The sequence below is a fragment of the Salvia splendens genome, chromosome 15, assembly GCF_004379255.2.
Source record: "Salvia splendens isolate huo1 chromosome 15, SspV2, whole genome shotgun sequence".
NCBI classification, from domain to species: domain Eukaryota; kingdom Viridiplantae; phylum Streptophyta; class Magnoliopsida; order Lamiales; family Lamiaceae; genus Salvia; species Salvia splendens.
The window spans coordinates 5,721,293-5,732,277 of record NC_056046.1 but is presented as its reverse complement, the minus strand read 5'-3'; the positions used below and the strand labels follow the sequence as shown (position 1 = coordinate 5,732,277).

Sequence of the window (10,985 nt, the reverse complement as noted above, 5' to 3'; positions counted from 1 at the left end):
AAGCTTAAATGTAGTTAGACCATGAAGCTTCTTATAAAGTGCTTATACTTGATGTCAAAGCATACATATATATGCAGCAAAGTTGAAGGCACGAAGAAATATTTGTTGAGAGAGAGATATCATATTTCATGGACGACTCATAAGTTATTGGAGGAATAGTTCAGAAGCTCGATTTGGTAATTGAGTTGTCAATATCCATTTCTAATTGGTTTCCCAATATTAAATATATTATATAAAAAATATTATATAAAATACAAAATTACTTCCTTTGTCCCCCAATAATTATCCACTTTAGTTTTGACACGGGTTTTAAGAACTGTAAAAGAAAGTTGGTTGAAAAGTTAGTGGAATATGAGTTCCATTTTTATATATTAGTTTTATAAAAGTTAGTGGAATATGAGTTCCATTTTTATATATTAGTTTTATAATAAAATATGATTGGAATGAGTTAGTGGAATGTGAAGTCTATTTACCATTTATAGTAAAAAGTAAAAATAGACAATTAATAGGAGACAAATGAAAATGATAAAAGTGGACAATTAATGGAGGACAGAGGGAGTATATAATAGTCCTTATCCAGAAATTAATGGAGGACAATTAATGGCGGTTCTACCAATATTTGATCGGATACAATTCAGGTTTCGAAGATATTCATATGTAGATTCTGTTTTCTTTCTTTGAACCCAGAAATTGATCATAAGAAGACACTGAAAACGAAGAGTCGCGTTTCTTCGTTTCATAACTGTTTTTAACAGCTTTTTGCGGAATAGAAATTTGTAAAATAGTCCATCAACTTTCGGAAATTACATTTCCGGATGAATTTTCTGTACAACAACTTTAATGGAAATAAAAAATTTCTAACCCAGCTAGGGGCTCAGCCCCTTGGACCCCGCTACTCGGGGGCGCTGCCCCCGAACTCCCGTCTAATCATAACAAATTCAAATAAGTGTACACTCCACACTTCTAACTTATTTGATGTCTCATTATGATCACGTTGATCAATCAGATGCCGAAAGATGAAAGTCTTTTAAAACATAATATCCAAAGATGAAAGTCTTTTAACAAATTAAAATCTTTTAAAACATAATATCTCATGTGCCGAAACTTACAGGACATTTCCCTGTCCAGCCCAGTAAAGCATTCTTATCTTCCTTCTCTGTCCCTTCCATCATTATTCATAGCAACACCAACAAAGGCTAAAAACCTATACTAACATATTGCCCCACCACCACTCCATAATTCAAACCGAAATCATGCGGTGGAAGAAATATTACTCCCTCCGTCCCGAAAAATTTGTCACCTATTTCCTTTTTCGTCTGTCCCTAAAAATTTGTCACCTTTCACTTTTACCATTTTTGGTAGTGGACCCTACATTCCACTAACTCATTCACACTCACATTTTATTATAAAACTAATATATAAAAGTAGGACCCACATGCCACCAACTTTTTCAACCCACTTTCTATTACATTTATTAAAACCCGTGCCTGGTCAAATGGTGACGAATTTTGGGGGACGGAGGGAGTATCACTTATGTTACCCTTTAAAGTTATTATGGAGCTAGGAAACGTAATTCAATCACATCTCAATTTGTGTAATAGTCTATAAATCACAAGATAAGACGTGTAACTAATAAAAATGTGTGGGCTGTCTATGTACTTACTGCATTTATAGGACGGTTCACGTGCTTAGTACAGCAATTGTGTAATTCGACTTGCGCCTATTTATTTCAATTTTCAACACCATACTACGTCTATTTTACATACCTACTATATAGGAGTAAATAAATAAATAAATAAATAATTTAGCAACGCACACGTTAATAAGTTGACTAAACTTTTAATAATTTTTTATTTTGTTTTTAGATTTTAATTTTTAAATACAAATATATAAACTTTAGATTTTTCTGATTTCTCCTCTAAAAAATCAAAATTGCCATGACAAATTAAAACATACTCCTACCATGTGATAATTAAAGCAATGTCATTTTAATTTTTTAATTAAAAATATACTTTTAAAATTCCAGATATCACTCTTTCTCTTTCATAATCTATAACATTGTTATTTTCTCTCTTCATTCTTCTCTTTCCAAACCACCGCTATGGACTAAATTTGGGGAAAATATAAAAACTTTAATAAATGCAGATAATTTGTAAAAATAAAATAAAAAAAATTATCACGATGGAAGTTGGCGATTGCTACTCGGTAGTGCTTTTTTAGGGCAATGGCGAGTAAATCCAAACCTAATTCATCAAAATCACAGCAAACTAAGTCCCAAATTGTTAGATCAATTGATCAGGTTGGGTTGAAATTGACGTATCTAAAATACTGCCAATTCGCTATCAGAGTTGAGCAAAATAAAAACTCCAAATTGATCGAGTTAATTTTAATTCCCAAAAGGAAGTAATATAATTATGATGAGAATACTATAATCTTTTACATCAGGAAATAGAATAATCGAAATCCATCTATTCTAGTACTTGAACAAATTAAGATCTCCCTTAGACCCATTTATTTGTCGGAAATATATAAAGTTTCCACAAGAATAATGATTCACTAAATTATAATTCATGTAAATTATGAATTTTGAAAATATGATTTGCGTGTTTGGAAAAATGTCAGAAATCTGACGTAAGGAAGTTTGAACTTATAAACAAAAGACAAAACAACATTGGATATGCAAAGAAAATAAGCAGAATACGAATATGCAATACAAACAGTAAACTGACCACTTCCGAAGAGATTTGTCCAAAATATCTAAAATAAACAAAAAGAATGATACTCTTTTTATATTTCCTTTGAATTACAATCTGCCCAAAATTTGAATTTTCAATGCCAATTGACTTGTTAATTCCTAATAAATCATATTCCCTCCATCCTCATTAAGTGTCCACATTTAACTCGATCCAAATTTTAAGAAATGTAAAAAAATGTGGTTAAAAGAATTATTGAAATACAAATATCACTTATATATATATATATATTAGTTTTATAGTAAAATATGAGGGAAGTAAGTTAGTTGAATATAGGGTTACTTACCATTTATGGTAAAAAAAATGAAAAAAGAACTCTTTATTGGAGTGATAGATAGAAATAACAAAAGTGGACACAAAATATGGACGGGTGGAGTAGATATTTCTCAATTTATGTCTCAAAATTTGTAATTTAACTATCCAACCATATTTGAGGAAATAGAACTGTAAAGATGAATTTCATAAAATATGATTTATTGGGGAAAACATGATTAAAATTAAGATAAAATTAGGGTAGAAATTAATAAATAAAATACAGGATTAGTAGTAGTGAATCTTATTGGAAACGGGTCAAGAGCCTGGGCTATGTTGGGTTGGATTTTTGAATGGCCTAGGCTAAACCTAGGTTTAAAAAGAGTCCATTTAAATTCCACTTCAATTGACAAGCTCAGCCTAGGCCCATTTCATTTTAGTATGGTTGAGGTTGAACCGCCCGACTGAATTGGGTCGATATAGTAAGTTTGAAAATACCTACATACACGTGAGTTTAAAAACTAATCTGTTACTAATTTTATTGTATTTCAACTTTGTCACTTAAACTATATCATTTACCATTTTCTACTTATTTTGCAGTACCCTAAAGTCCTAAACACAAACCGTCCGTTTAGGTAAATTATTTTATTAACTAAAGATTTTTTAAACATACAAAGGAATAGATTCATATTTAATTATGTTAAGAGAGATTGGGATAGGTAAAAGGAGGGCTTTACTTATTCATTCATATGTTTATCATACATTAGGCACTACACTATTATATAGGACTAAGAAATACTATACACGGAAAAAACTAATTAATTATATTGATTGATGTTTGGTAAGATATTATCTTGCATATCTTCCATTGATTTGGCGTGATCTTCTCAAACAAATTATGTGGACACAGTTTGTATATATGTTTATTTTGTTCATAAATGGTAGAGATGAATGGCCAATTAATATCAACCGGCAACGTTTTCGTTTCGACGTCTTACTTTAAATGCGAAATCCAATTTTGTGGCAACCCACAGTTCACACTAGGCTAAAGATCATAAATGCCTACTATATTTATAAATATTGGGTGTATAATTTGGGGTCAATATGTCGCCATGGGTGACCAAATTTGATACTTCCTCCGTCTCATTTTAGGAGTCTCATTTGAGTTCGGCACGAGTTTTAATAAATATAAAAGAAAGTTGGTGAAAAAAGATAGTGGAATGTGAGTCATACTTTTATATATTAGTTTCATAATAAAATGTGAGTGGAAAAAAGTTAGTGAAATGTGGGGCTTATTACCATTTATGGAATATTCCAACCGGGACTCTTAAAGTGTAACATCCAAAAATGGTAAACCGGGACTCCTAAAGTGGGATTGAGAGAATATTTCTAAAGGAAAGTGGCAAAAAATTCATAAAGACTGAAAAACATTTTGTACTCCTAATATGTCATTGACTTGATGTGCACATGTTTTAAATTGACGGACTCAATTGATTTATTTGATGTCATTTAAATTTTTTTGGGATATCACGTTAAATACAATTTCATCTGTTATAGACCTTATGAAAAAATTAAATTCTATTTTTAAAAGCCATTACTATACAGCTAATTTTCCAGTGAAACGAAATAGATCAGAATTTAATTAAAGTTCACTATTTTTCAAGCAATCTATCCTACTATTTTTCAAGAATAATCCAGAATGAGTTCGCTAGTCTAGAGATACGTGTGAGTAATGAATCTCATCTATACAGAGGATATTAATACTAGTAGTAGTACTAACTACTATAAGTCTATAAGGTACTATTACACTATTAATATTAAGGAGAGGCTGTGACTGAAATTACTCCTATTTCTTCATTCACATTAACCAATTGCATTTTGCCATGGATTTGCTCACAATCGCCGTTGGATTATTGTTTGGCCTAATTTTATTCCATGGCTTCCAAACAGTGAGGCTGAGGGGCAAAAACTTCCCACCGGGGCCGCGGCCGCTACCATTCATCGGAAACCTCCACCTGCTGGGGCCGCACCCCCACAAATCCCTGGCTCGCCTGGCCAACATCTACGGCCCCCTCATGCGCCTCCGCCTCGGCTCTAAAAACACCATCATCATCTCCTCCGCTGACGTTGCCAAACAAGTCCTGCAGAAGCACGACCTGGCCTTCTCCAGCAGGAGCATCCCCGACGCCCTACACGCCCACGACCACTTCAAGTACTCCGTCGTCTGGCTTCCAGTCTCCTCGCGGTGGCGCAGTCTCCGCAAAGCCATGACCTCTAATATCTTCTCCCCAAGCCGCCTCGACGCCAACCAACACCTCAGGACAAGGAAGGTGTCTTTGTTTTGAACATAGTTTTTTATTAATAAGATTATTTATATTTTCAAAATATTGTGATTTTTCTGATTACTCACCAGTTTAATAATTTTTTATACATTTTTGTATCAAGGTGGATGAGCTCATAAGCTACTGTCGGACGGCGGATGCGGTGGATATCGGCCGTGCCTCCTTTCAAACTGCCCTCAACGCGCTGTCCAGCACCATTTTCTCAGTGGATTTGGCTGACCCCATCTCTGATTCCGCTAGAGAATTCAAGGAATTGATATCCAACATCATGGAGGTAGCCGGGAAGCCCAACCCGGTCGATTTCTTTCCTTTTCTAACAATATTTGATCCCCTAGGGATACGACGTCGTTTGAGTGTCTATTTTGGGAAAGTGATCGACATTTCCCGTAGCTTGATTGATGAAAGGTTGGAGAAACGGAAAGAAGAGATGAATGATGTGATCGACATCCTCCTCAGCATGCCCCAAGAAATTGACCGGACTCATGTCGAACATTTGTGTCTGGTAATTTGATGTATAACATATCTATGTTTTTTTTACTGACATTCACTTATTTCCATGTTAGAGCCAAAATGCCTAATATTTATATATTTATTTATTAAAATTGGAACATACAGGATCTGTTTGCTGCTGGAACAGACACCACTTCCAGCACAGTGGAATGGGCCATGGCGGAGGTGTTAAAGAATCCAGAGACGATGAAAAGAGCAAAAGCTGAGGTAGAGGAGGTGATTGGGAAAGGAAAAATGGTACGCGAGGGTGATATATCACACCTCCCATACTTACAGTGCATTGTGAAGGAGACACTGAGGCTACACCCACCGGTCCCCTTCCTGATCCCACGCAAAGTGGAAGAGGACGTGGAGGTCTTAGGCCACACAGTGCCCAAGGGCTCAAAGGTGTTTGTGAACCTGTGGGCCATTGGGAGGGATCCCAAGGTTTGGGAGAAACCTTTGGACTTCAATCCCCTCCGTTTTCTAAACTCGGAGGTGGACGTGAAGGGCAAGGATTTCGAGCTCATCCCGTTCGGGGCGGGCAGGAGAATCTGCCCGGGCCTGACCCTTGCCATGAGAATGGTGCCCGTGATGTTGGGATCACTGCTGAATTCGTTTGATTGGAAAGTGGAAGGTGGGAAATTGGAGATGGATGACAAATTTGGAATTACGTTGGTGAAGGCTCAGCCATTGAGAGCTGTCCCCATCCCTCTCTAATTATAGTCCACATGCATTGGAGTATAAACTTTTAATTTATTTTATATTCGAATATATCATTTTGATTAAACCTCTTTATTACATATAAAAAAATATCTCGTGCACGACTTTTGGTTTCTATTAGCCCCTTAATTTATTAAATCTACTTTATTTTAACTTGCTATTTTCTGCATGCAAAAAACACTAATACTACTACTACTATATTTTTTAATTGTTTGATTCATGATCAATTAAATTATTATTTATATTGAATACGGCTATATATGTCAATCACGTCCATTAATAATTACAACCTCTATATATTGCAATAAAAATAGCTAGGGTGCGATATGGAAGTCAGTCGTATGACATGTTTTAAGAGAATAATATAAACATGAATTTTTATCTTAATGCATCATCAAATAACCAAACAATCAAATACAGAGATCATTTTCAGATAATACACAAATTAATTTTAGATCGTTTTTGTTCAATTGGAAAATTTAGATTTTAAAAACACGAAGATTATTTTTAAATTGTTTTAGTTCATACGAAGGATTTGCACTGACACGATCTAAAAATGACCACTTTTTATATAATAATGACATCCGATTATATAAATATACATTAGGATTTAATTATTAATTTCTTGGTCTCGACTCATATAATTATTCACCATATGTCTACTAATTATTAATAAGGCCAAAATTAACTATGTAATCATACAACATTCATGCACACCTCTGTTTTGAGATAATTTCAACATGAAGTATAAGTTCTAACGTCTAAGTTCTAAGCATGGATTAAACTTATATAGCAAATTTATGCATCTCACAGATAAATAATTAAATAATGAATAGTCACTACAGGGGTGAGGGGACTATTCTAATTTCTACATAACTATGAGCCCGATCTCTATTATACAATTTATTGACTGTAGCATTTAATTTTAATGATATCAAACTTGGCGTTATTTGAAAAATACATTATTAGTTTATCTATTATATTTTCATATGCAAAAATTATTTATTTGCTGATTTGTTGAAAACGTGTAGTCGGTAACTAAGTAAATAAAGAATATTAATCCATAATTAAAAAACTTGAAAATGCTGGCCACCAGTAATCCGCCAGTAATCTCTCACTAATTAGTTTACACTTTACAGCATACATGCACACAATAGTTTTGTGATAATTACAACATGAAAACATAAGTTTTAAGTATGGATTAGACTTGAATAGCAAATTTGCATCTCCTAGAAAATAATGAAAGAATGAATATAATAGTAATTTCGTGGGGATATGAATTAGATGAATTGTAATGGTAAACCTACTGAGATAACTATTAATAAAATTAATTAAGTAGTAGATTTTTAATATCCAATACAAATCCTGAAAAAATAACAAGGAGTAAGGGAATCATTGGGAACTTTAAGGCATCGTTTGGTAGCTATATCATGTTTCGACTAGACATGATACAATTCGTGATAGTTATCATAGTTTTGATTAGTTAATTAATCTTGATAGTGTGTTTGATAGCTTAAGATAATTATGAGTTATCATAGTTAAATGTTTGGTACAACAAGTTACAAATAAAGATAAAATTAATAATTGTTAAAATTATCCTTATTATTAATTTAAATTAATGACTATACTATCTTTAGAAGAATAATTGTTCTCTCCTTTATAAAATTCGATCACTCATTCTAGTTATATTTATGTTTTACGTTTCAAACAACTTTTTATTCTTAAAATATTCGAAGTCCGCCATTTATTATTGAAAAAAATACAAATAATTTATTATATCTAGTAATATATCTAAATGTACAAATAATGAATTAAGGTGTCGCTAGATCAATAATTAACTAAATTAATTTAACGTGTGTGTTTGTGTGTTGGATTGAACAAATAATTTCTTATAGAGGCAACATTTTTTTGGTCCACGAACTTTGTTAAAGTATCATTTTAGGTCCGTGAACTTTGAAAATATCATTTTAGGTCTGTCAATTACAAGTTAATATCATTTGAGGTATTTTGAACTTTTTCTGGATGAAAATGCCCTTACGGTCTTCAAATGGCAATTTGGACAATTCTTTCGCCACTCATCTTGCGCCGGAAGCCTATAGTCCAACAATTTTTAACGGCAGATTTTTATAATTAAATTCAATTTGGATGGTAATTGATTTCCATCATGAAATTCATATAAATAATACTCGAATGACCATCCAAATTAATAGCTATCTAATTTCAAGACAAATAAACTAAATATAATTCACAAATCGCCTATAGTAAGTTCTTAAAATGAGGTTTAGATTGAAAAAATAAAATAAAGTATCAAGTCTCAATTCACTATCCCTATATAATTGGTCATCTAATAATTGAAAAATTAACACATAGTACTATTTTTTACGGTAAATTTTAATTATATTTAAATTTAATTTGGATGATAATTGAATTAAATAGTAGTAAAAAAGACTCTAGGTGTTTGACGCAAGATGAGTGGCGAAAGAATTGTCCAAATTACCCTTTGAAGGCCTTAAGGGCATTTTCGGCCGGAAAAAGTTCAAAATACCTCAAATGATATTAACTTGTAGTTAACGGATCTAAAATGATATTTTCAAAGTTCACAGACTTAAAATGATACTTTGACAAAGTTTGTGGACTTAAAAAGATGTTCCCTTTTTCTTATATCATGATTGTAAACTAAATTACTCCATAAAAAAGTCATGAATATAACAACAGTTATGAAAATTGACCTTGGTTCACCTGAAATTAATTAAAAAATGAAATGGGGGTAAAAGAAAGAACCGAAAGTTGAAGGGGAGTCAAGTTGGACAGAAAGTGAGGAATCAATTCAACGAGACACATGAGAAATATGGAGGCATATTTATGTTTTGTTTATGGTTAGAAAAATTGATGGGGAAAAATGTATTTTGATAAAATTAATTAGATATATTAGATATGTAACATGGGCAAATGAGTAGTCAAGGTCGGAACTACCAGCGGCCAAGCCACCGCTCCAGCAGGGGCTTGGCCGGTCCCGGAACCTCCTTACCCATGGTCGCCCTCCGCCCCGGCGCCCCAGTGCCACGACACCGAATGCGAAATGTTCAAAGTTGAGAAGCTGCGTCGCCAGATTTTGGGAAGAAGATGAAGGAAAATGGCTTGAACTCATGTTGGAGTATTAATTTTCTATTGGGTCTTAAATTTTATGTCACACCCTATTCCCTGACGTATACATTTTTAATAAGCAAAAAATGACTTAAAAGTAATTGGACGGTAGTGAGAGCCTCTCACAACTCTATATGTATTATACATTTGTCTACATGCAAAAGGATGAGGAGGAGAAGATAGCCAGAGTCGTCAGCCACCGACCCTGATAATATGTGTTGTTTATAAAACTCACGTCAACCAAACCATCAATAATATCGTACCCAAAAAAATATTAGTGGTTTACATGAGCCACAACTCAGTGTATATAAACTTTATCTTTAATTTCACATCAAATATCAAACATCAACACTATAACAAGGAATAATAAATATCAGAAATAATTTCATATACATATACATATGTATGTGTCCAGTTTATTATTATCTGACAAATCAAGCCTGGTATCTGCCCGGGATTCTTCTATGACCCGAAAGTCCCTCTGTATTGGACCCATAGGTCCCTCTGTAATGGACTCATAGGTCCTTCTGTATTGGACTCATAGGTCCCTCTTTATTTGACCCGTAAGTTCCTCTAAAATTTCAGATCCAGTGCAAAACTGTCACAGATCCTCTTTAGTCACATGATTCATGTACTTTCAATACCATATATAAAACGTATCAGTTCTATCAATGGCATATCTGCATTATATTCTATCAAATAATTTCAATACTATATATATAGGCTTGTATTATATATCAAACTAGGTTCACAGTCCTATATATATATCCTTTGCACCAATCATATATCTATATCATATTTCACTATCAATATCAATTAGTAAATAATCCTATCATGTTCACATTATATAATTCAATATTCACTCTAATTCAGCATATAGCAATCAATCACATAACATATGTAAAATTAAAAGTGTGATTTATACACATCTTATTACTATTAGTCTATTACGATAAGATATCTAGCTAGCTGGGCACTTGTTCATGCTTTCCGTCCAAAACCCTAGATTATAAAAGTGAGAGCGTATATAAAAATTAAATTCCTGAAACTCATCTTGCATTCGCTTATCCTATTAAAACTGTACTCAGTAAATTTTGGTTTCCTTCTCTAAAACTTCCTTCCATTCTTTTTTTTCCTCCTTCCTCTCTAAGATATATATACACATATAGAAACGTAAGTCGGCTAGATCGACTAATTTTTAATAAAACACCTAAGCACAACTTTCATGCATCATTTCCCTTAATTACATGTGTACTCCATTCCACATGTATAAAACCCCAAT

The 10,985-nt window shown here is 33.1% G+C and overlaps 1 protein-coding gene across 1 annotated transcript; it reads left to right on the top strand.

Annotated features, from left to right (window-relative positions):
- Positions 1 to 4,682: 4,682 nt before the first annotated feature.
- Positions 4,683 to 6,626, top strand: LOC121767115 (geraniol 8-hydroxylase-like). Its single transcript, XM_042163308.1, has 3 exons — positions 4,683 to 5,335; positions 5,451 to 5,849; positions 5,963 to 6,626. Exons 1-3 carry the CDS (start codon positions 4,889 to 4,891, stop codon positions 6,554 to 6,556), a joined length of 1,440 nt encoding a protein of 479 aa, XP_042019242.1. The 5' UTR covers positions 4,683 to 4,888; the 3' UTR covers positions 6,557 to 6,626.
- Positions 6,627 to 10,985: the final 4,359 nt, after the last annotated feature.

Coding starts and splice junctions, on each gene's coding strand:
- LOC121767115 (XM_042163308.1), top strand. CDS start 4,889: ATGGATTTGCTCACAATCGCCGTTGGATTATTGTTTGGCCTAATTTTA. Junction 5,336..5,450: donor AACACCTCAGGACAAGGAAG/GTGTCTTTGTTT, acceptor TTTTGTATCAAG/GTGGATGAGCTCATAAGCTA. Junction 5,850..5,962: donor ATGTCGAACATTTGTGTCTG/GTAATTTGATGT, acceptor TGGAACATACAG/GATCTGTTTGCTGCTGGAAC.